Source organism: Cyprinus carpio, chromosome A13 (genome assembly GCF_018340385.1).
Source record: "Cyprinus carpio isolate SPL01 chromosome A13, ASM1834038v1, whole genome shotgun sequence".
In the NCBI taxonomy this organism is placed as follows: domain Eukaryota; kingdom Metazoa; phylum Chordata; class Actinopteri; order Cypriniformes; family Cyprinidae; genus Cyprinus; species Cyprinus carpio.
This window is the reverse complement of record NC_056584.1, coordinates 853076-879112: the sequence shown is the minus strand read 5'-3', so window position 1 is coordinate 879112 and position 26037 is coordinate 853076. Positions and strand designations below refer to the sequence as shown.

Sequence of the window (26037 nt, the reverse complement as noted above, 5' to 3'; positions counted from 1 at the left end):
TGTTAATTAAAATAAAAACTCTAATAAAACCTGCTCCTGTATAAAACATGTAATCTAATGATTTAAAATACATTAAAATGTTAATTAAAATAAAAACTGCTCTAGAAATGAACAAATAAAGCTGTAAATAAAAGCTGTTGTCACACAGCTTTACCATTAACCGTAACAGTAGTTTAACTGTTGGTAATGTGTGATAAAGGTCACTCACTCAAATATGCAAACCAGATAAACTAGCAGATGCTAATATAGTGCTGTTTTGAGCTACTATACAATTACAAATACTATAATTATTGGAAACTGCTGAGTAAAGTGTGGTTTAATTTAGAGGCACAATTGAATACACTGGAAAACTCACTTTTAAACTTTTGGGGGTCTTGGGCTTGGCCAGAGCTGTTAGTGGAGGGTTTTGAAGGTTCACTGAAGCCGGATCTTGCCCGATTCTCACTGGGTTGTGGGGTGGAGTGATAGATTTTCATTGAATGATATTTGTCTGCACAGTGACTAGCGTGACAATGGAGGAGGAAAAATCCTTCTTTTTCAGTTCAGTTCACTGAAATGGAGTTATATCAGGAACACTTATATTCCACTCGCTAAAAAAAAAGGGGGTCCAATGAACTATACTCATATGAAGAAATTTTCCTTATGGATTTTTGACAAATGCGTTGTGTTGCATTTTGGGGTTAAAAGGAAATGTCCTAAACAGAAATGAAAAAATTCTGACACCTCACCTAAACACATTCTAAGAAAGATGTAAATTAGTTTGTTTCTTCATCGAAACAGATTTGGAGAAATTTAGCATTATATCACTTGCTCACACTGGTGAGCAAGTGATGGAATGCTGCATTTCTTCAAATCTGAAAAAAAAAAAAAAAATCTGAAAAAAAAAAAAAAATTCACAAAAAGGGCTGATTGTGGCCCTTCCAGCCTTATCTGGTCTGAACTAACCTGGGTCTGTCTGTTGGGTGAGGTAGTGTCACAGGACCGGTCGTGCCGTGAATATCCTGTTGGATCCTCACATTTCTAGGTGGCTTAGCAGCTGAGTGGATGAACGCCATTTTCACCTGCCTGCCTAAAAGAGAAAAAACAAAAGCACAAAACAGTAAGTGCAACTTAGCTTTTACTTAGTTTCAAGCAAAGTCTGATAGCACAGTTAAACCTGCTGGGGTGGTGGGAACAAAAAAAAGAATTAAATCAGTTTAGTCCCTGTAAATGTAGAAATTTCCTTAAGTACCAATTAAAAAAAAACACTGTCCAAATAGGTATACAGTACACATTATATGGGGTAGTATGTACTTCCAGAAACATTTTTATATCAACGCCAAGGCTTGGTATTATGATGAAATATCTGCTATGCACCTCTGTGTGAAGAGAAACTGTGAAATGGTATTGCTTAATTTTTTAGTCACTGCTTTCTCAAATCTGCTTGGATTAAAGCTTAATGTTCCATTCAATTTAGAAAATGCTGGACACAGTTATATTCTAAATATTTCTTCTTCCAAACAAACAAACAAACAAATAAAGAAATAAATAAATAAAATACATACACACATACATGGTTCAGATTTTAAAACGTCGCTTTTGGTCTCGTGCCGTATCATGTACCGCCTTCTTCGTGCACTTGCTTGGACCTTTGTTGTGATAAACAGGTGGAGACCTAAGAGTATAAAGACCAGCGACTCTACCTGTGCAACTCCACCAAGCAAGGATACTGACAAGGGACATAAGTAGCATTTCATTTGTCCTCTTTCCTACAACTTGTCTCACTTTTGTTTCAGTTTTTATGACCGATGTTTCCAAATCTCTACTATTACTAACACTCAGAAACCATGCGTCACCCACTGTAGGCAGCACAATCCTGACAACCAACCTATTTTGCCCATGTCTGCTAATACACTACTTTCTTTTTCTATCAGTCTCTAGAATTGCCAGACTTTGGTAAAAACAACAACAACAACAACAACATCTGTTTCTAGTAATTTAAGCCTAAACCTCATGGCCCTAACAGAGACCTGGATCAAACCAGAGGACAATGCTACACCTCCAATAATTTCTAATTTTGATCATTTAAGAAATTCATTAAAGGTGCCATGTGTAAAAATTGAGGTAAAAATGTCCAAAAAATTGCAAAAATGCAACTAGAATTGCCTGTGACAGACCGTTACAGTGTCTTTTGTAACTGGTAGTGAGCTGTTACTCCATGTTAAATCCTGAAGTAGGACAGTCATTAACAAGAAGCCACATTTGTTTTGCAGTGTGAGTAACTGTTGCTGTCATGACAGATCTATTTTAGAACCAACCACTATCAAAATAATCTGGCTGCGGGCGCCACCTGTAGCCAGCCACTGTGCTATAATTTCATCTTCGCTTCATCACTTGATACTATCAGTGCTACTGACACTCTCTGCTCCACTCTCTGAGGCAGAAGTCTCCAAACTCATCCTTTCCAATCATCCTACTACTTGTCCACTTGATTCTATTCCATCTCTTATATACAAAAACACAACATTAACACATCCCTTCACACTCATGTTTTTCCCTCAGCATTTAGAAAGCCTCAAATAACCTCACTACATAAGAAACCCACTCTTAACACAACTCTTTCAGAGAACTACAGACCAGTTTCCCTTTTTCCTTTCATTGCAAAAAACACTTGAACGAGTTGTGTTTAACCAAGTCTCACTGTGACTTTCTCACACAGAAAAACCTCCTGGACTGCAACCAGACATTCAACCGAAACTGCCTTGCTCTCGGTTGTTGAAGCCCTAAGACTGGCCAGAGTGGCTTCCAAATCTTCAATACTTATCCTTCTGGATCTTTCCACTGCTTTTGACTTGGTTAACCACCAGATCCTCCTGTCAACCCTATTGGATAGGTCCTTCAAAGTATCTTGTAGCGGTGAGGTGTCTAAGTCGCAGGGCCTCAGGGCTCAGTTTTTGGACCACTTCTCTTCTGTCTACATGGCATCATTAGGTTCTGTCATTCAGAAACATGGCCTTTCATATCACTGCTATGCTGATGACACTCAGCTCTACCTCTCATTCCATCCTGATGATCCGGTGATAGATTCTAGCATATCAGCATGTCTTACAGACATTTCTTGCTGGATGAAAGGCCATCACCTTCAACTTGACCAAGCCAAGATAGAACTGCTTGTGGTTTCAACAAACCCAACACTTTATCAAAATTTCACCATCCAGCTAGGCACATAAACTGTATCTCCTTCAAAGAAAGCCAGAAACCAGTTGTGATTGATGATCAACTGACTTTCTCAGACCACATTGCAAAAACTGCTCGGTCCTATTCTATCTCCTTGTTTTACTTTTTATTAAAACAAAAAACCTTGCTATGTGTACTGCGTTAGGCTAAATGAGACTTGTCACAGCACTTACATATTGCCATTTTGTTGGTTTTGATTGCTTATATTGTCCTCATTTGTAAGATGCTTCGGATAAAAGTGTCTGCTTTATGACTAAATTTAAATATAATTTAAAATATTCTTTCCAGGAACTAAGCAACTGAAACACATTGAAAACACACAACCAGAAATAAATACTTCTTAAAGTGTAGGGCTGTCCTCAACTAAGGATTTTTCTGGTCGACTAGTAGTCATTCATTTGAAGCATTAGTCGACTAATCGCACGTTTATTAATAATTTAATTAATTATTAAATCATTAATTAAATCCTTTAAATAATTATTATGAGCCTTTAATTGCCTATAGTTTAATAAGCACTCAAGTACAGCATAAAGCTTGCCACAGCGCACCGGCAGAAGAAATGATTATGAATGTGTCAATGAAAAACAGTAAAGAGACTGCATAAACATTAATAATTTTATAAACTAGTGCTTTGTTTTTGGTTTAAGAGATTAACTCGGTAACACCGACTCGTCATCTCCGCAGTAGTGATGCGCCTGTATGCATGTTTTATAGGGATTACATAATCTGAGAATATTTGTTTTTCCATCTGAATTGGTTCATTTGAAAGAAGAAATTTCACTCCCTATAAATAAAATATATAAGTCTTAAACATAAATACACACTCAAACAAACAGACCGAGACGGCAGAAAGCGCATCCTGTTTACTTTCATTATTTCACAAAAGGGTGATTTGTATAGCCAAAAATAATGAAGTAGCCTATTTAAAGAGCAAGTGAGCGCACCGGTGCCTCCATCTGTCCTGCAGTGCATGCTACTGTTCAGCTTTTGCACTGACATGAGCGCACATTTCTCTAGGTTAACATTAGATTGAGCAGCCATGTAAAGTTGGTAATACTTATATATTTCAGATGATAAGCCATATTTGAGGTCGATGAATGATAGGCGCGAGTCCTGCCTGTTGTACTGTATTACCATAGACAGTTAATGATCTGTTAGTCACAGACTGTGTGACTTTTTAGTGACTTTTTTCTGTGACTAAGCAACTAATAAAATTTTGGTCGACCAAGCCTCTTCTGGTCAACTAACGATTAGTTGACTATTAGGGGGCAGCCCTAATAAAGTGTTCAATATGGTAATCTACATTAAGAGCAAAGAGGCACTTTTACAGTTGGATGCATGTATCCATAATACAAAAGGAACACAGCTCTGAGTTTTCTGTTGAGTACATGAGCACAGTACATTCCACTTCCTGTCACTTCAGTAAAATTTAAATTCAACATCCAGTGGAGGGTGCCGAATTTCCAATCCAAGAAATTAAAAAGGAGCCAATTCCTAAATTCTGCATTTTGCCCAAAAGGCCAAGGACAACCAAAAGTAACTAAAAATAGTTTTACAAAATTGTTTAAATTTGGTAAAAATTGCATTATGCATGTTTTGATAGTAAATAAGCAGAATTTAGTCAAAATAAGTCAAAATGCTAAAATCAACTGCAAAAAAAAACTGCACATCTATGCTAAAAAATATTTAGAAGGTAATTAAAGATAAGAAGATAATTAAATGAGCCAAAAATTAAGATCTTTATGGTTAATAAAGATGCACAAGAAGGTTTAAAGGCATTAGAATCCATCAGTATCCATCTACTTCACAGTTCTGCCATTAACCCCAAAGTCAGTTGCGCTCTAAATCTATTCATAGTCTGAGCAGACAGATGGTAAGAGCTATATTACCACAGAGGCCAACAGCATTTATGAGCCTTCGAGCTCAAATAATCAACAAACAACTGCTCCCATTCTGGAGAAACACATAAAGATAAGGCTTATATAGACTAGACTTACAAATCATCTCCCAATAAGTTGGTCTAAAGTACTGCCTTGAGACAGTAGAATTAGATATCAGCTGTCAATCTACCGTAGGAAGAAGCAACTTTAAAGCTGAAACCCAAATCAGCTGTACTACAAGCTAGCACTGGGCAGCATGACATTGTAGAGCAGTAGATATTTAATATCATTTATATACCGTGCATATTGGGATATCAGTGGTCAGAGCTGCTCTGAGATATAAAAAAATGAAGATTTGATGTCCCTCAGGAACTCCAATATGTAGATGAATTTGTATCTCCATATGACAAAATTTAGCATTTATCATTGCATCACCAATGGATCCTCTGCAGTGAATGGGTGCCATCAGAATGAGTCCAAACAGCTGATAAAACATCACAATAACCCACATGTAATCAATTAACCTCTTGTGAAGTGAAAAGCTGCCCCTTTGTCCATAATAGAGGGTGACCTGGGATGGACTTTTTCACTGGATGAAGCATTATTATGGATTACGGCCAAAAGCAGTGGTTTAAAGTTAAAATGCCTTAATGACGGATTTGTTTCTTACAAACACACAGCTTTTGGCTTCACAAGAGATTAATTGATGGACTGAAGTGGTCTGGATTACTTGTGGATTATTGTAGTTCAAGTTCAAGTTCAGTTTTATTTCTAGAGCACATTTAAGCATGAGACAAAACCAACAAAAAATCAACACAACAACTAATATATAACGAAGAGAAAATCAGTAATAAAATAAAAACATTTCAAAACCCGTACAACAACAAAAGCAGATTAAAACAATTCAGAGGCACATATTACTAAATGTTAAAAGCCAGAGAGAAAAGATGTGTTTTAACATATGACTTAAACTCAGATAAAGTAGAGCCATTCCGATGTGAACTGGTAAGTTGTTCCAGAGGGTGGGACCAGCCACTTCAAAGGCTCTAGAATCTCTGGTTTTTAAGCAGGTTCTAGGGGTTTGGAGGAGAAATTTGCCCTCAGATCTTAGTCCCCTTGTCGAAGAGTAGGGGTGGAGTAAGTCCAGTGTTGCCAACTAATTTTCAGGGGAAGTTGCTAAAGGTAGATCGATTTGTTGCTAAAAGTTGCTAAATGACGTTGTGATGCTTCTCTCATAACTTCCTGCCTGCACCTGTTATAAGCCATGTTGTTTGTGCATTATGTTGCGAAGTATTGCCAGTTTACCCTGCCTCTACCAAGCGTATTTCATAGTCACGGATTGTTTGCTTGTGTATGTCTTTTGCCTGCCTTTGACCTCGTCTTTTGGATTACTGATTTGGATGTGTTTGCTATTAGGACTGCCGCTATTGTTTGCGACCCTTTACCTGCTTATTCACCACGATATCTGCTCTTCGTTTGCCTCTGTTTGTGCTGTGGTGCTTAATAAAACTCTGCACATGGATTCAAACCCACAACCGAGTCAGTCCTCGTTACAGAATACTTCACCTGACCAGAATCCAGCAGAGTTGATGCAACTACAGGCCTCGTTCGCTTATCAGAGCGAGATGATAAAGGAGTTCCAGGGCCAACTCTCTTCTCTGCAAGCTGCAAACGGACACCTAACACGCTACATTCAATCCCTCCCACCGACCAGGCCTGATCCGGTAAGATTTTCTCTACCAGATAAGTTTGATGGTTCACCTGAAAAATGCAGAGGATTTTTGCATCAGTGCACTTTATTTTGGTAGCCAGCCTGAGGCGTTTCTTAGAGACTCGACTAAGTGCTTGTTTATGATGTCACTGCTCTCGAGTGGGCATCAGCTGTTTGGGACCAGAATGATTTTATAAGAGCCTCATTTGATTACTTCGCCAAACAAATACATGAAGTATTTGAATGTTAGGCGTTTCTTAGAGACTCGACTAAGTGCTCATTTATGATGTCATTGTTAACGGGAAGAGCTCTCGAGTGGGCATCAGCTGTTTGGGACCAGAAAGATTGTATAAGAACCTCATTTGATTACTTCGCCAAACAAATACGTGAAGTATTTGAATACCCAGCAGGTGGGCGAGATGTTTCAGTGCAGCTACTACAGTTACGTCAAGGGAATCGCACCACTGCTGATTATGCAGTTGAATTTCACACCCTAGCGGCGCAGAGTGGCTGGAATGAGGTAGCATTGAAATCAGTGTTTAGGCAGGGCCTCAATCAGACACTACAGGCTGAACTGGACTGCAAGGATGTTGGCTCGGATCTCCACCAACTGATTTCAATGGCTATCAAGATTGATAATCTTCTACATAATAACCCTCCAAGTTTGCTTGCTACTTCAATGTCCACCCCAGCCACTGATTATCAGGAAACCGCTGAGCCCATGCAGACTGGTTTCACTAAAGTCTCTGTGGAAGAAAAGGAACAATGCCGAGTTAACCGTCTGTGTTTCTACTTTGGTCAACCAGGTCATCAATGTCATTCATGCCCTAACAAGCCCTCCCAGATCAAAGTGAGTACTTCCTTAACTACTATGCTGACCAGTTGTTTTACTCTTCTCCTCACACTCAACCATGCTAATTCCACTCATTGTGTTCCAGCACTAATTGACTCCGGTTCTGCATTAAATTTGATTCATCATGAATTGGAAACTCAACATACCTGTTATCCAGTGCATACCACCTATTAACATCACTGCCATCAATAGACAACCTATTGGTGGGGGAATTACCTATCAAACTATGCCCATTACTGTCAAGATTGGCCTGTTCCACTCAGAAACAATTTATTTGTATGTCACATTTACACCACAACAATTGGTAGTCTTGGGGAATCCATGGCTAACTATCCATGATCCACAGATTTCCTGGAGCTCCAAGGAGCTTACTAAATGGTCACCCAGTTACCTCCGCACCGCCCCTAGGACTGCACAATTAAACTGTTACCGAACACTGCACCCCCCAAGAGCAAGGTATAGCCATTAACCATTAGGCCATGGAAAAATAGATTGAGGAAGCTCTAGCATCCGGTTTCATCCGCCCTTCCACGTCACCAGCAGCATCAGGTTTCTTCTTTGTTGAAAAAAAGGATGGAGGTCTACGTCCCTGCATAGATTACCGTGGTCTCAACACAGTGACTATCAAAAACAGGTATCCACTTCCATTAGTTACTCCTGCATTAGAACAGTTACGTGAAGCCACTATTTTCACTAAATTGGATCTGCGCAGTGCCTATAATTTAATCCAAATCAGAGAGGATGATGAGTGGAAGACCGCCTTTATCACCACCAGGGGGCACTATGAATACTCTGTTATGCCGTATGGCCTGGCCAATGCTCCGTCTGTGTTCCAATCATTTATTAATGAGATTTTCCGTGACATTCTGAATCACTGTTATTGCTTACATTGATGATATTCTGATCTATTCAAAGACACGTGAGCAGCACATCCATCATGTAAGAAGTGTTCTGTCCCGACTGCTGGCTAACAATCTATATGACAAGGCAGAGAAGTGTGAGTTTCACGTCTCTAGTACCGCCTTTCTTGGTTATAAGATAATTCATAAGGGAGTGAGATGGGCACTGGAAAGATTGAGGCAGTCACAGAGAAGCCACGTCCTACCACGCTAAAGGAGCTACAGGGATTCTTGGGATTTGCTAACTTCTATAGGAGGTTTATCTGTAACTACAGTTCACACTAGGCCATGGACTTCGTTACTGATCTGCCCAGCTCCAATGGGTACCCCACAATCCTAGTAATTATTGATCGTTTCTCTAAGTCATGCCGTCTTATCCCGCTAAGGGGCCTACCCACAGCTATGGAAACTGCACAAGCATTGTTTCACCATGTTTTCCGTGTATATGGAATACCAGAGGATATAGTTTCTGATAGGGGTTCACAATTTACATCTTGTGTGTGGCAAGCTTTCTGCAAGCAACTGGACATTAATGTGAGCTTAACATCTGGCTATCACCCCCAGGCTAATGGACAGGTTGAGAGATTAAATCAGGAATTGGGGCGTTATCTCAGATCTTATTGTAGTCGGGAACAACAACGTTGGAGTGACTTTTTATCTTGGGCAGAACTCACTCACTCATTCATCTACAGGACTCACCCCCTTCAAGTGTCTTCTAGGTTATCAGCCTCCCATGTTCCCTTGGTCTGGGGAACCTTCTGAAGTGCCTGCGGTGAATGATTGGGTCAGAAGAAGTGAACGTGTGTGGGACAGTGCCCATGTGAGGCTGCAAAGGGCGATCAGAGCCCAGAGGATCAATGCAGACCGCAGGAGGCGTCCCCATTCCAACTATCAGCCGGGCCAGAAGGTCTGGTTGTCGACTCAAGATCTACGGTTGTGGCTCCCCAGCAGGAAGCTCAGCCCACGGTATGTAGGCCCATTTCGTATCTTATGACAGATTAATCCAGTAATTTACAGGCTAGAACTTCCTGCTCATTACCGTATCTCTCCCTCTTTTCATGTATCTCTGTTGAAACCGGTCACCCTGCTTCCGGCCCCACTACTGAAGAGAGAGAACCTCCTCCGCCACTTGACATTGATGAAGCTCCAGCTTACTTGGTAAAGGAGATTCTGGATTCCAGGCATCTTGGGGGCCGGTTGCAATACCTGGTGGACTGGGAAGGCTATGGTCCAGAGGAGAGATCATGGGTGGCTGCCAAGGACATTCTAGACCCATCGTTGACCCAGGAGTGCCACCAGGCACACCCTAATCGTCCTGCACCCAGACCAAGGGGACGGCCTCGGAGAACACCTGGAGGTGTTCATAGGGGGAGGGATTCTGTAACATCTGCATCCGCCATTCATTCATCCAACCACCAGAGGGAGCCGTTTGCCTGTCTTTTGGATTACTGATTTGGATGTGTTTGCTATCTGGACTGCCGCTATTGTTTGCGACCCTTTGCCTGCTTATTCACCGTGATATCTGCTCTCAGTTTGCCTCTGTTTGTGCTGTGGTGCTTAATAAAACTCTGCACATGGATTCAAACCCACAACCGAGTCAGTCCTCGTTACACTAGGGTAGTCTGAAAAGTTGCTAAATCTAGCAACAAAATTGCTAAATTGGCAACACTGAGTAAGTCAGACAAATAACACGGAGCTTGATTGTTAAGTGATTTATAGACAAGTAGCAAGATTTTAAAGGGGTCATATGATGCGATTTCATTTTTTTCCTTTCTCTTTGGAGTGTTACAAGCTTTTGGTGCATAAAGAAGATCTGTAAAGTTGCAAAGACTAAAGTCTCAAATCCAAAGAGATATTCTTTATAAAAGTTAAGGGGCAACCACACCCCCCTAAAACGGCTCGTTGTAACACGCCCCCACATATCTACATCACTATGTGGGGAGATTTGCATAATGCCGCCCAAATGTTCACACAAAGAAAGAAGGTGTAACATTTATTCTCTCTGTTACCGCAGCTGCCATGTCGTTGGCCTTCCAAAAGAGTACATGAATAGAAATCAGTGGTTAAATTGTATTTCAACACTGTTCCAGAACAGTTCAACCCAAATATTCAGATGTGCTGCTCTCATTATATGGAGGACTGATGAGGACTGTTTCCTGAACCAGTAGCCTGCAATGTGTCTGTGGCACAATGGCTGTTTCTATAAAGTTGGGCAGTTCAAACTTTGCAAAGACAGTCTTGCACTTTCTTATGTTTCTTATATTTAAATAATTTGCCAATGATGATTCAAACGCGAGTTTTGAGCAGTAGAGTAGGTTTGTTGTTTGTTGTTTCTCAGATCACAAATGCAGTCATGTTTTATGTTTACGCAGCGCGATACGCAACACAATGTGTAAACGAATAATAACAAATGCCTCATGCCACTGGATAGCTGGCCAATCACAGCACACCTCGCTTTCCAGACCGACAAGCTTTGTAAAAATCGATTCGTTTCAGAAGGCGGGGCATAGAGGAGAAACTATAATGTACATTATATGGAAAATAATCTTCATATATACTGATAAAAACACATTTCATTACACCAAATACACAAAATAATGTTCTTTTTTGCAGCATCATATGACCCCTTTGAACTCAATTCGATAGTGAACTGGTAGCCAATGCAGTACTGATAAAAGTGTAAAATTTCTGACTGCTACTCCTAGAGCTTTAACTCTACAGACTCCAAACTCAGCCCAGATCTTAAGACTGATCTGACTCGAGTTGCTATATCTTTTCTAACTGATCAGACTTACGGTTTTCATAAAAATGAAGGTTAAAAATCATAAAAATCCCATAGACTTACATTGAAAAGTCTCTGCTCATCTGAACATTCTGTCAAACTCCAACTGTCAAAATTCAAATCTAAACACACTGAATCCCACTTCCCTTCTGCTGTGTCCGAAAACTGCTCCCTATCCACTATATAGTGCACTATATCGGGTGTCAGCCATTTTGTAGTGCTGTCCGAATTCTGAGTGAACGACCTCATTCCTACATTCGTTCACTACTTTTTACCCACAATTCATTCTGATTTCGAGTGTACAACCCGATGTACACTCGCTGAAGCACTATTTCCCACAATCCAATGCGGAGTAGCGTCGCACTGGAAACGAGAGCGGGAGCGCGAGCGAGTTTGAATGAGATGACGTTTACATAAATGATGATAATTTTATTTCATACAATCATTTATATTAAAATATTTTATGTTGGCAATAACTCAGTTTAATATTTTACTAATTTACTGAGGTGGCATCGTTGTTAACTTACAAAAATGATGATAATTTGGTGGCTAATTTAAAAATGTTCGTTAATCACCTGTAGGTAGCGTATTCATTCTGATGTAAAATTAACGGTCGCCTGAGGGCGCTCTTCGACCATTATCTTATCTGAGCTAAAAACGCTGCTCGGAAGAGTTTCAGGATACTAAAAAAATAAATTACATAAAATTATGAACGTGTTAATGTGATTATTTTTGTTCTCAGTATTTTAATAATATGATTATGAACATAAAAGCATTACAAAACAAATAAATAATAATATACCATCAATGAAAACACAAAGCTGACGGGGAGGTATGTATAATTACAATAAACTAATTTTGAGTGTTATTGGTATTTATAGTATATACATGTAATATAAAATTGCATATGTGACGATGTTTTTGCAACCGCTCCAAGTCTCACGCGGCAGTGTACACGTCACCGTCCTTTCTGATTATAGTCCACTCAACTGCTATACACTATATAGGAATTAGTGAATGAGTGAATCTATCTAGCTAGCTATATCAAATTACAATCACACTTCCCTTCTATGTACTATTTATAACCCATTCAAACTCATCTATCTATCTATCTATCTATCTATCTAGTAACTGAATATATCTATCTATCTATCTATCTATCTAGCTAGCTATATCAAATTAATCTATCTATCTATCTATCTATCTATCTATCTATCTATCAACTGAATATCTATCTATCTAATGCTAAAAACATGCTAGTAACTTGCTAATCATGCTAGCAACATGTGACCAACATGCTAGTGGCATGCTAATCATGCTAGAAACATGATAGAGATACTAAAATAACTTGCTACTCATGTCAACGACATGATAATACCATGTTAATCATGCTAAAAACATGGCAACGACATGCTAGTAACTTGCTAATCATGCTAGCAACATGCTAGTTGCATGCTATTCATGCTAGCAACATGCTACCGACATGTTAATCATGCTAGAAACATGCTAAGAAGTGAAAGTGAAAGTCGTGACATTTGTCAAGTATGGTAACCCATACTCGAAATTGGTGCTCTGCATTTAACCCATCCAAGTGCACACACACAGCAGTGAGAAGTGAACACACTGTGAACACACACCCAGAGCAGTGGGCAGCTATATCCAGCGTCCGGGGAGCAACTGGGGGTTCAGTTGCTCAAGGACACTTCAGCCATGGGCATTGAGGGTGGAAGAGCGCTGTTCATTCACTCCCTCCCACCTACAACTCCTGCCAGCACCAAGACTCGAACCTGCGACCTTCTGGTTACAAGTCCAATTCTCTAATCATTAGGCCACACAGCTGCCCCCAAAGCAGCGATATGGTAGTTGCATGCTATTCATGCTAGCAACATGCTACCGACATGTTAATCATGCTAGAAACATGCTAGCAACATGCTATTAACTTGTTAATCATGCTAGTGTCTTACTAATAGCATGCTAATCATGTCAGAAACATGCTAGCAACATGCTAGTATCTTGCTAATCATGCTAGCAACATACTAGTAACTTTGCTAATCATGCTAGTGACATGCTAGTCACTTGCTAGTAATGCTAGGAACATCCTAATAGGCTAACTTGATTTTTTTAAACTTCTTAAACTTCACATTTTCCAACTTTTCCAACTTTTTCAAACTTTCTGGTCTGGCTTTCTCAAGCTAACTTAAAGTTTGTCTTGACAAACTTTTTTATCTAGTATCACGTGATCGCAAGAGGGGAGTGACATGATCAAACTTTTTACACCCCATCAAGAATCTAGCTGCTGCATTTTGAACTACTTGTAACCGAGAGATTTGGGACTTTGATATACTGAAATAGAGGGCATTGCAATAATCCAGCCGAGATGTAATAAAGGCATGGATTGCAACCTCTAGAGAGCTTTTTGAGAGAAATTACTTGATTTTAGAAAGGGAGTGAGGATGGAAGAAGCCAGAACCTATAAAGCAATAATTTGTTTATCAAATTTTAAGGACGTATCAAACACCACACCCAGATTACGAACTTGGGGAGAGATGAAGGAATTTAAGGTCCTGAGATTGGGTTAAATATTTGCCCTATGTTCTGAGGGACTAAAAACAATAACTTCGGTTTTATCTGGGTTCAAGATCAGAAAGTTTTTAGAAAGCCATGATTTGACATCAGCAAGACAAGCAGTATCAATGATAAAGTTTGTTTTCTTACTCAAAGGTAAGAAAATTTGTAGGTCATCAGCGTAATAGTGAAAAGAAATGTTGTGTTTTCTAAAAATAGATCCCAGAAGAAGAAGATAAAGAGAGAAGAGAGCGGGAGATAAAATCCTGAGTAAATCCACAAGTTAGGTTGCCTGGGGTCGAGCGAAAACTTCCAGTTTTTACCACAAATCTTCTGTTTGTTAAGAATGATTTAAACCAGTTTAACCCACCCCACCCCCCCCCAGTCCCACATGAGACGCCAAATGAGAAATAAGAATCTCATGATCAGCAGTGTCGAAGGCAGATGACAAGTCCAACATCACTAAGATAGCAGAAGCACCAGAGTCAGTAGTCAATAAAATATCAGTTAAAACTCTCACAAGAGCAGTTTCAGTGCTGTGGAGTGATTTGAACCCAGACTGAAATTTTTCAACCTGTTTGTCAGTCTCCATTTTTACTAATTTTTGTAGGAGCACAATTTTTTTACATTAACTTTGAAATAAATGGTAAGGTGGATATTGGCCGATAATTTTCTAGAACAGAGGCATCATGAGAGGGCTTCTTGAGAACCAGGGTAACCATGGCCGTTTTCAGGTCGTCCGGATGTAATGTTTTTTATCAGCTATTTGGACTCTGACAGTATCCATTCACTGCAGAGGATCCATTGGTGAGTGAGTGATGTAATGCTACATATTTCCAAATCTGTTCCCATGAAGGAACAAATTTTCAGCAAATTTAAATTTTTAGGTGAACTGTTCCTTTAACTTCTTGGAGTGAGCAGAGACGATGCTCTTGGTGAGCTGTTTTAGTTTTCTCTCCCTGTCCTCTGACAAGCGGAGGTACTTCTCTCTCCATGATTCATACTCCTCCAGCCGGGCATTTCTGAAGTCCTTCTTGCAGTGTCTCTCCCACAGGTGGTCCGTCACCCCAATGTACACCTGTGTCAGAAATATAAAATCTACTCTAAATGTTTCAAACGTATGACTGGTAGATTAGATCCATATCTATATGGCACACGCTGTTTCCAGCATTCCCACTATTAAAGACAAGAGTTAACTTCTTACTGGATTATATTCCTCAATCCAGAGGAGCTGTTCAGGCTTGCAGCGCTCTAGTACTCAAGTACAAAATATCGAATGGCACCCCACCAATCTCATACAGAGCTGCAAAACAGACAAAGTCTTTAAAACCAAGCTCACCTCACACACCTCATAGCAATGTCCAGCTTTCTTTTGGCTATGTTTGAGAACATATGAAAATACCCAGTTGATGCAAAGCTTTGACCCACCTTTCATTTCACTGAAGTACTGATACTGAGAAACGTCCTCACATTCTGGAAACTGGTTGGCAAAGGGATGTTTAGCAAGTCCATCACTGACCGTTTAGGAACCTGGTGTTCACTCAAAAAAAAACAAAAAAAAAAACTTATTTACTCAATTTCACATTTTTTAAACCTGTATGACTTATTCTTCAATGAAACAGGTAAACTTTTGATTCATTAGCCACTCTTTTCTATATGATGAAAATCAATATCTATAAAGCCCCAAAATCTCAAATCAAAAGTAACAACATTAAGGGGATGCGTCAGGTTTGATATCAATAACATTAAAATACCATTGGTTGTTTTGCAAATGTGACTCGATCAACAAGCTACAGCAGAGGGTAAGATTTTCACTGAATTTCGTTGGACTAAAGAACATCATACAGATTTTGAACTACATTTTTCATTTGGGAAACTACAACAAGCAACACGATGCAGGTTTTTTTGTAGCACAATTGGCAATGGGTCTTCTGTCACTGCCTTTCTTGTTTTCACGAGAGACACACAAGAGTTCTCTTTGTGGGCAGTTTTAAGTCTCTTCGGATTCTTAGCAACACTGAAGGATTTTTTGTGTTTTCTCCATTTTTACTAATTTGTCTTTGGCCTTTGCAGTCTTTTCTATCTTGCATTCATCTCCTGTCTTAGCCTGTTTGTCAGTCTCCATTTTTACTAATTTGTCTTTGGCCTTTGCAGTCTTTTCTATCTTGCATGCATCTCCTGTCTTCTCTCTCAGCTTTTGTGTTGCTTCAGGTCTTTTCAAAGATTTTTCAAGTTTCGTATTCTCCTTTTTTTTTCTTATGCCAGAAACCTTCTCAGTTTTTTTGCTTTTATGTTTTGCATGCTCACCATTTGTCTTTTCCTTGTCGTGACTACATTAGCCCTGATTTACACTTGAATCATATTTTTGGCTCATCATTTTTTTTCGATTTTGGATTTGCTGAGCTTGATTTTGCATTTAATGTCAACATCCTGTGACATTTTCTTTTCAGTACTGGTATTCTAAATTTTTGGCTTCTTTCTAGAATTGGTAGTCTCTAAAAGCTGGCTGTTTTCATGTTTACTGCTTTCTTTAACTTCTTTATTAAGATGTTCATTTTGGGTTAGGCAGTCATCAGGCTTTCCCTCAATCGAACTGCAATTTAAAAAAAAAAAGTGGAGATTAGGAGTACAGTATGTCACGTGGAAAAGATAATACCTCAAAGGCAAATCAAATAAATTTATTTCAATTACAGATTTGTAGGACCAGATGATACCTTATAGAATCTTTTGGAACAAGCGTTTTCCATCGATTCACCAATATTTTTGCCATTTTTTACATTCTCATCATGTTTCTAAATTGAGTTGACAACTTTTCCAATTCCTGTTTCCTACAAACAAAATATGAATATTGAAGGCTGGAGAGGAAAATATTTCACTAAGAATAATGGAAAATTATTTTAAAAAAAAAAATTTAAAAAAATAAATTTTATATATATATATATATATATATATATATACATAAATCTCTTACAGTGAGAATTTCTTCAAGATTCTAAAAACATAAAAACATAAAATTAAAAAATTAAATAATATAAGCCAAATAAATAATTTACTTGTTACCAGGTTTGGGCAAAAACTGCCTATTTTTCAATTAATAAGAATTTAAATTCCAACAAGCTGTTGAAATGAAACTACAATACAAGGAGAAATTTACAGAATTCAGTATCGTCAAAACAACTGAAGCAATCATCCAAGCACAAATTGGTGTGGTTGCAGGCGTTTCAACAAAATCGGCCAGAACATAACTCGTTAGAAGTTCTGTTTAAGATTACCATCTTGCAAACCTGCTTCATGTTGTTTGGTTCTACTTTGTAAACTTAGTAAATTAGAGCACTCTGGGAAATGAAGTGTTATTCCACTACGTCCATAAAATAAAAGTTAAAGACATGTTTATGAATCAAATACAAAATTCTGTAGATGCCATTTCAAACACCAATTAACATTATAAAAAATTGAATAAAATCAACTACCACACTGCTCAGTATCACGTATAGAACACAATTATAAATCATTGTGTCCCACCCATTTCCACGTGGCTGTTTAAAAATGTGCATTTGCTGAGCGAGCGCACTGGTCAGATTCTATGTATAGAGAAACCTCAGCTGAGGTACTATAAATGGGCAAATAAAATGACACCCACCCACAAGTTGTAAAATGCAAGATACTTTGCAGTAGAGGGATTAATGCATTGTGCAGTCACATCAAACAAAATAGTACTTTACTACGGCACTACAAATTCACCAACAAATTGCATGTTAAGTTTAATCAAAATAATTACTGCCACATTGCCACTTCCAACCTAAACTGACGGACAGCCAACATGAGAGACAACTGCAGTGTTATTTTTAGAAAGACCCCCTCTCAAGTGCCTACCCCCCAACAACACCTCTCGTCTTCCTGTCAACAGCTGCTGACATACTACATTTTCTATTCACATTACACCATTTTTTTTCTGTGCAGAGTATAAATAAATAAATACATACCAAACCATTAATTTAAATCAAACATTAGGCTTAAGTAGGGGAGACTGGGGCTAGTTGTCACACTTACATTACTGATCTTATAGGATATTTAATGGCTTTTCAGTGAAATTTATAAAAAAAAAAAAAAAAAAAAAAAAATTCAAAATAAAAAATATATATATATATATATATATATATATAATATATAATAATATATATATATATATATATATATATATATATATATATATATATATATATATATATATATATATATAAGAACGCAACTTTTCAGTTCAAAATATATTATTATTTAGTTGACAATTGCTTTAATGTATGTGTTAGCCTGCTACCAGTTACTTTAAAACATTTTGAAGTTTTGTCTGGATGACAGAATTCACAAAAAGTCTTATTTTAAGTTATTTAATAAGGTCCTTGCCAGAGAAAACGCCTATGCAACTGGACGTTTGACTTAAAGCTTGAAGTTACCTTTAATTTTGTTATCTCGCGCCTGCGGTTTTATCTTTAAGCCTGTTCACATTGTTTGTGTAAAACGATACCAAACTTTTTTTGTTGTTGACCATTACACAGCGTCCTACCGTGTGTCCTTCACAGGATTCTTTCAGCTGATGTTTTAATTGCAAAACCCTTTTCACATCAGCAGCGGCCATGTCACCTCCTCACATGCGCCTTTCCTGCACTTTTTAAAGTCTCGTCATATTTTTGACATAAACTAAATACTTTCCGACACAATAAAAAAGAAACAAAAATATCAGAATCATGTAATTTTTAATGTAATTTTGGAATTAGTTCAGTTTAATCATTTTAATTGGAAAATTTGATATAGTAGGCCTAGTTTTAACGAATAAAGTAAGGGAAGTTAAAAAAAGAAACAAAAGGAAATTATATACTATAAGGTAATAGAAAACGTCACTTGTTTTTTTTTTTTTTGTTTTTTTGTAATGATTTCAGGATTCTTTATATAACTGAAGTACGTTTTTGAAACCTTTATTTTTACGAGTGTGGAGAAGCCTGAGTTCATGAACTGCAGTTCAGTTGCACTCCATCTGTAGTACACGCGTCCTCCGTGCACCCTCTTTGTCCTTAATGTGTTTTCATGTTCGTCCTTCTCGTAATGACATGAATCAGACAACATCAAAAGCTTTTGACGCCGATCAGGTATTTTAATTATGACCTATTGGTGAAATAACCACGCGCTCCGCACTGTTTGCGCAGCCACCTCTTCTGTGTGAGCAGGAGAGGAGGAGTTAATCGGCTGTATTCGGACCTCTGACGGAACGTCTCTCTCTTCTGCACACCAACTTGGAGGTGCAAGTCTGTCCTTCTCCTCCACCTACTTCATATCGACATCGGTAAGCGCGTTATACTTGTCTTTACACACACACAAAAGTTTTCGGTGTTTCATTACAGCACCTTAATTTAACAAATGTACCTTAGCAATTATCAGTTTGACTGAAAGGAGGTTCTTGAGTTGATTGTATGATTTTTGGGAGCTGCGTAGGTTCTTCAGGTCACTGTATTGGGGTCTTTGTTTTCGTTTCTTTTCTTTTTTTTTCTTTTGGTTGTTGTTGTTGTTGTTGTTTTCTCCCGTGTGTGTGTTAACAAAAATAAATGTTGTTAGTGGAAAACGTTTCTTATGTTTTATCAGGCTGTACGTTTGGTTCTGACTGAAGCCTGTTTTCAAATACATTGTGTGTGTGTGTGTGTGTGTGTGTGTGTGTGTGTGAACGTGGTACAAAAATGAATCAGTAAACTGATTCAAGTAAACTATGAATCAGTTTACTGTAACATTTAACAAAATAACAGTTCCCTACAAATTAAGTTATATGTTTTAGTTCTTAAATACTGAAAGGACAGATGGGTTTAAATAACTTCGGGTCTATAAAAGGAACATTAGAGCGATGGTACACTGCCTTTCTATTTTTGGCCATAGTTGTGATAACTTGTGACAGATGCAAAGAGGGGAATGCCGAGGTGATATGCTGCGATAACAACTCTTAAGTGTTTCTTTTATTTTATTTATTTTAAAGAGTATTAGTATAAAGCTTTACAATTCTGAGATAACTTCTGAGATTGCATTTTTATTTTTATTTATTTCTATTTTTTAATTTATATTTTGCTTCTTGTTAGAGTGACACTAATAGTTGAGCAACACCACACGTGGTTTTGAAATATGAGAAAAGACTGTCACTACACTACAGACTTAAGAGGACAGGTTCAGTCTCAGAATGTGTTTTGTTGCTGAAAACACTTGTGAAATGTGCAAATTTACCGAATTAATGATAATTAAAGCACTGTAAAATGAAAAAAATATCTATTGCTCAGTATTAAAATGGTGCATACATTGATACCAGGACTGCATCCACTATATGCATTTAGGGGGACCTATCCAAACCCGCCATTTTTATATGCTCATATTTTATATGGTTTTTAAAAGAATAGATTCTTGAGTTTTTTTGTACAAGTCATTTTTTATAAAATAAAAATAAAAATAATAGTCACTAATAGATGTACATTGTTACAATCATATGTTGAAGTGTAAGTTGTAGATCTTTCAGTTGATGTATATTTTGTCAAAATTTAATAAGTTTGTTAATGTGGGCTGTCAATGATTGAAAACATAGAAAGTGGTCACCTACTGCATATTAACAGGTCAAGAGTAATAGATTTGTTCAGATTTGTCCGTAAACACTTACATGTTTTCAAAAAATTTCTTTGACTCATAATGTGTTCTTATTTTGTCAAAATTCCTTTTAGGTCTTGGCTGTGACCCATCATTACAGTCATGGCACCCAAAAAGAACAAGGCCGCTAAGAAGAACAAAGCTGACATAAATGAGATAACAATTCTGGTAGAGGACAGTCCCACCAACAAAATCAATGGGCTCAGCACTCTCCTGGAAGGTGGAAATGGTTTTAGTTGTATCTCAACAGAGGTCACTGACTCCGTCTACGCACCCAACCTCTTGGAGGGTCTTGGCCTCATGAGGCAAGACAGCTTCCTCTGTGATCTGACTGTAGCAACCAAGTCCAAATCATTTGACGTTCACAAGGTTGTGATGGCTTCCTGCAGTGAGTACATCCAAAACATGCTTAGGAAGGATCCAGCCCTCAAGAAGATTGAGCTCAATGATTTGTCCCCAGTAGGTCTGGCTACAGTCATCACTTACGCCTATTCTGGAAAACTGACCCTGTCTTTGTACACCATTGGTAGCACAATATCAGCAGCCATGCTGTTGCAGATCCATTCTCTGGTGAAGATGTGCAGTGAGTTCTTGATGCGGGAGATCAGTGTGGAGAACTGCATGTATGTTGTCAACATCGCTGACACGTACAATCTGAAAGATACGAAAGAGGCTGCACAGAAGTTCATGCGGGAGAACTTCATCGAATTCTCCGAAATGGAACAGTTCCTAAAGCTCACCTATGAGCAGATCAGCGAATTTCTCACAGATGACTCGCTTCAGTTGCCCTCTGAGCTCACAGCTTTCCAGATCGCAATAAAGTGGTTAGACTTTGATGAGAAGAGGCTGAAGTATGCTCCTGATCTGCTGTGCAACATCCGCTTTGGAACCATCTCACCCCAGGACCTTGTTAGTCACGTGCAGATCGTTCCCAGGATGATGCAAGATGCTGAGTGCCACCGTCTGTTGGTCGATGCCATGAATTATCACCTGCTGCCATTCCAGCAGAACATCCTGCAATCCAGAAGAACCAAGGTCCGTGGCGGCCAACGGGTGCTGCTCACGGTGGGAGGCCGGCCTGCCCTAACCGAAAAATCTCTCAGCAAGGACATTCTCTACAGAGATGAGGATAGTGTCTGGAACAAGCTGACGGAGATGCCTGCGAAGAGCTTCAATCAGTGTGTGGCTGTTTTGGATGGCTTCCTTTACGTTGCTGGTGGTGAAGACCAGAATGATGCTAGGAACCAAGCAAAACATGCCGTCAGTAATTTTATAAGGTAAGATCCGATGTCGTTTTCTTTAAAAGGATAGTTCACCAAAAAAAAGAAAATTCGCTGTTAATCTACTCACCCTCAGGCCATTGAAGATGTAGATAACTTGTTTTTTCAGTAGAACAGTAAAGACGATTTTCAGGTGAAACTGCTGTCCTTGGCGATTCATACACTGCACGTTTGGGGCTGCCGGTTTTTGAGAGTCAAAAAAACACATACAGAGAAGACCAAATCAATACCTATGGCTCCTGGTGATACACTGCCATCCTATGAAGCGAAGCGATCGGTCTGTGCAAGAAAATGAATATTATTTACAACATTATTACCTTTAATCCACAACTTGGGCAACTGGTTCTTATTGCAATAACGACTGTCTGGAGTGCAAACATTCTCACATAATGAAGTAAGCATGGGCGCAAACTCTCACATAAACTGATGACGCTGTTTGTTTACGGAGAGTGAGGACATGTGTGTTTGAGTTTCCGTCAAATGTTACTTACTTGGGCTTATCCTGGATGCTGGAACTAATTTAAAAAAAGATTAAGTTTGCATGCATGATCCCATTCAGGAAGTTTGACCTTTCACACAGATTTTTGACAACTGATCCAGATCGATACTACCTCTGTTGTCATTGCATGACACTCGCTGGGTTTCCATCACCCTGCTTTTATGCTCATTTTAAAGTAAATGGTGAATTTCTAATAAAAATGCCTTAATTTACAAAAATGAAATGCCTTAATTCGCAAAAAGGTTTTTACGCTCGCTTGAGGTGGTTTTTGACTTGTGCGAAAAAGGGTTAATGCGAATAATGGAAGATGGAAATGCATTTAGGCATGTTTCCATTACCCTTCAAATTGTGCAAATTGAAAATGCGAGTTGAAAATACACCTAATGGAAATGCATCAACTTCGCAAAAACACCCATATATCGCAAAAAAGTTTTTACACTCGCATGAGGTGATTTTTCAGGCAATGCGAAAAATTTGCAAAACTGCAATGGAAACGTTTTTTTTGCATTAACAGGTCACATGGCGTACATAAAACCTCAAAAATATCATTCCTCAATGTACTATAACCTCCAAGAAACACTTCATATGTATCTGCTCTCATGTAGGCTATAAGGGGCTTTCCATGTCATTAATGCTAAGACTATTTATACTGCACCTGTCTGCAGCGTGTTACGGCTCCAGAGCTGATCGCGGCTACTCTAGTTAATGCTTATGTTACTAGTTGCGCCACGGCATGTCCCAGAAGCTGCTCTCTGTGCTGCTTCTGTCAAGATACACGCATACGCCTCCTTCGATTTAAATATATATGTAAAAAATGCCAAAATCTGTCAAAATCCCATCAAAATCCATTGCCATGAATTATTGCGAGAGGAAAAAAATATGTTTAGTCGCATAACATCTGTAAATGGAAACGCTGTCATTTAGCAATACTTTTTTATCGATATTAATAAAATATCACCAAAGTTTTGCGCAAATTTGTAATGGAAACGCACCTACTGAGGCTTGCGGTGATTGTGCCACTGCTGCCATCGCCACTCCATCTTCCATCTCTCCCAGTTCTTGGTCAGGAATATTCTGGTTTAAACAAGTAGGGCTGTGCATAAAATTCCATGTCATCCTCTTTCAGATCGAAATCATCAACCACTGTAAATTTTATGTAGTGAGATTTAGACGTTGGTACTGCTGGTGAAGCTCTGCATATGAGTCCTTACTCTCCATTGTAAACAAACAGCATTATCAGCTTACTTGTGAGTATGCGAAGATCACGCTCCAGATAGTCGTGAACATGCTCAGAACCGTTTGCCCAGGCTGTGGATTAAAGGTAATAATGTTGTAAATAAATAATGTTTAGTTTCTTGCACAGACCGATCATTTCGCTTCATAGGACCCCAGTGTATTGTCAGGAGCCACGGGTATTGATTTGGTCTTCTCTGTATGTTTTTTTGAGACTCAAAAATCCGGCAACCACAGATGTGCAGTATATGAATCACCAAGTACAGCAGTTTCACCTAAAAATCTTCTTTACTGTTCTACTGAGGGGAAAAAAATCATCTTCATTTTGGATGGCCTGGGGGTGAATTAATTAACAGCAAATTTTCATTTTTGGGTGAACTATCCCTTTCAGATGACTTTATTGTCAACAGTCCATTGGCATGTATTTTTTCGAAGCGATGCTTAACTTACAAGTATTTCCCTCATTAGATATGACCCCCGATTCAACACGTGGATCCACCTGGCAAACATGATTCAAAAGCGCACTCATTTCAGCCTCAATACCTTCAATGGTCTCCTGTTCGCTGTAGGAGGGCGTAATTCTGATGGCTGCCAGGCATCTGTCGAGTGCTACGTTCCATCCTCTAACCAATGGCAAATGAAATCTCCAATGGAAGTCCCTAGATGTTGCCATGCCAGCACAGTTATTGATGGCAAGATCTTGATTAGCGGTGGTTACATTAACAACGCCTACTCTCGTGCTGTATGTTCTTATGACCCATCCACCGATAGCTGGCAGGATAAGAACAGTCTTAGCACCCCCAGAGGATGGCACTGTTCAGTGACCAATGGAGATCGCGCTTATGTTCTCGGCGGCAGCCAACTGGGCGGACGTGGAGAGAGGGTGGATGTCTTGCCAGTTGAATGTTACAACCCTCATTCCGGCCAGTGGAGCTACGTCGCCCCCTTGCTCACTGGAGTGAGCACGGCTGGTGCTGCCACCTTGAATAATAAGATTTACCTCCTGGGTGGCTGGAATGAGATTGAGAAGAAGTACAAAAAATGTATTCAGGTGTATAACCCTGATATTAACGAATGGACTGAGGATGACGAATTGCCAGAGGCAACGGTTGGTATCTCATGTTGTGTTGTCACCATCCCCACACGCAAAACACGGGAGTCGAGGGCCAGCTCTGTATCATCCGCACCGATTAGTATATAAGCAGCGAGGGAGTAGTGTTCAAATTTATTAAAGTAACTTAATACAAATTATTACAAAACCGTTTGTTCAAAAACAACTAATCCCACAAACCACAAAATTAAAAAGTAAAATAAATGTTGGATGTCAGATCACAACAAAAAATGACAAAGTTCAATTATGCATACAAATTAACATTTAATTCTATAAGCCACTATGTTTAAAATTAAAGCAATTCGAAGACAGCTAAAGATGGATGCATTTCGAAGATGGTTCATAGGTTGTGCGAACAGGAAAAGTTTGAGAGATTTGTCTTGGAGGTTTATGGAAAAGGAAATGCATACAAACAAAACACGTTACAGTCATAATTTTCATTGGGAAATTATTTTCCAAGTGGGGCCAATTCTACAGTTATGATTTGATTAGTCCCTTAATGTGCAAAATGGGGTAACTGCTACATTGCAAACTGTCCACATATATTAGACATTGTCCTTTGATCACCAAACAATGAAATAACCTTTAAAAATTCCTGCAAATATTTATTACAGCATTATTTTCCAATGATGCCATTCTTATTGCACTGTAGACATGCAAGCTTGTTGTTCATATTTATTTAGGCTAATACATAAGGTAGCATAGATTCCATGAGAAAGCCAGGTTTTAACATTTCACCTATACTTTACTTACAAGGAGTAGGTGTTCATACAACCAGGCAGTTTATTTAATCATGTAAGACAAGTGCTGCTGGCTCTTGGAAAATCAAGCAAGTTAATTATAAGCAGGGTTGTCGGCAGGAAGGATTACTGAGAACAACGTCCCTAGTTCTAAATCATTAGGCCACACAGGGAGGAGTGCACATGTCCCTGGCCCTGTAGGATTTTAGTCGTGACCCTGTTTGACTCAGTTTACACAAAAAAAAAAAAAAAAAGAAAAAAAAAAGACACTATTGTGTTGTGGGTGGTGATGTGAAGAACGCTGAATAGGACATAAAAGGATTTACAGTCGTGGCATATTTTGTAAACCTAGAGAATAAATAATTGTGAAAAAACTACACAAATTAAAAAACAACACAAATTACAAAATATTCCATGATTCCTAATATTCCATGATTTTTAATATTCTGGTTAGAAAACATTATATGATAGGAAAAAAAAAATGTGACAACTGGACACTCTTCTGATGTATTATCTTAATAAGGTATTGCTTATTTAAGGTAAATCAATGGATTGTTCACAATATGCATACTGTGATACATGTTGTCAGATAATGAAGCTCT

General features: G+C 38.6%; 1 protein-coding gene and 1 pseudogene across 1 annotated transcript; one reads left to right on the top strand and one right to left on the bottom strand.

Annotated features, from left to right (window-relative positions):
- Window positions 1-96: 96 nt before the first annotated feature.
- LOC109095572 lies at window positions 97-18584 on the bottom strand (annotated as a pseudogene).
- A 505-nt stretch (window positions 18585-19089) lies between these two features.
- LOC109102317 (kelch-like protein 31) lies at window positions 19090-24821 on the top strand. Its single transcript, XM_019115664.2, has 3 exons — window positions 19090-19241; window positions 20647-21849; window positions 24053-24821. Exons 2-3 carry the CDS (start codon window positions 20675-20677, stop codon window positions 24783-24785), a joined length of 1908 nt encoding a protein of 635 aa, XP_018971209.1. The 5' UTR covers window positions 19090-19241; window positions 20647-20674; the 3' UTR covers window positions 24786-24821.
- The last annotated feature ends 1216 nt before the right edge of the window (window positions 24822-26037 follow it).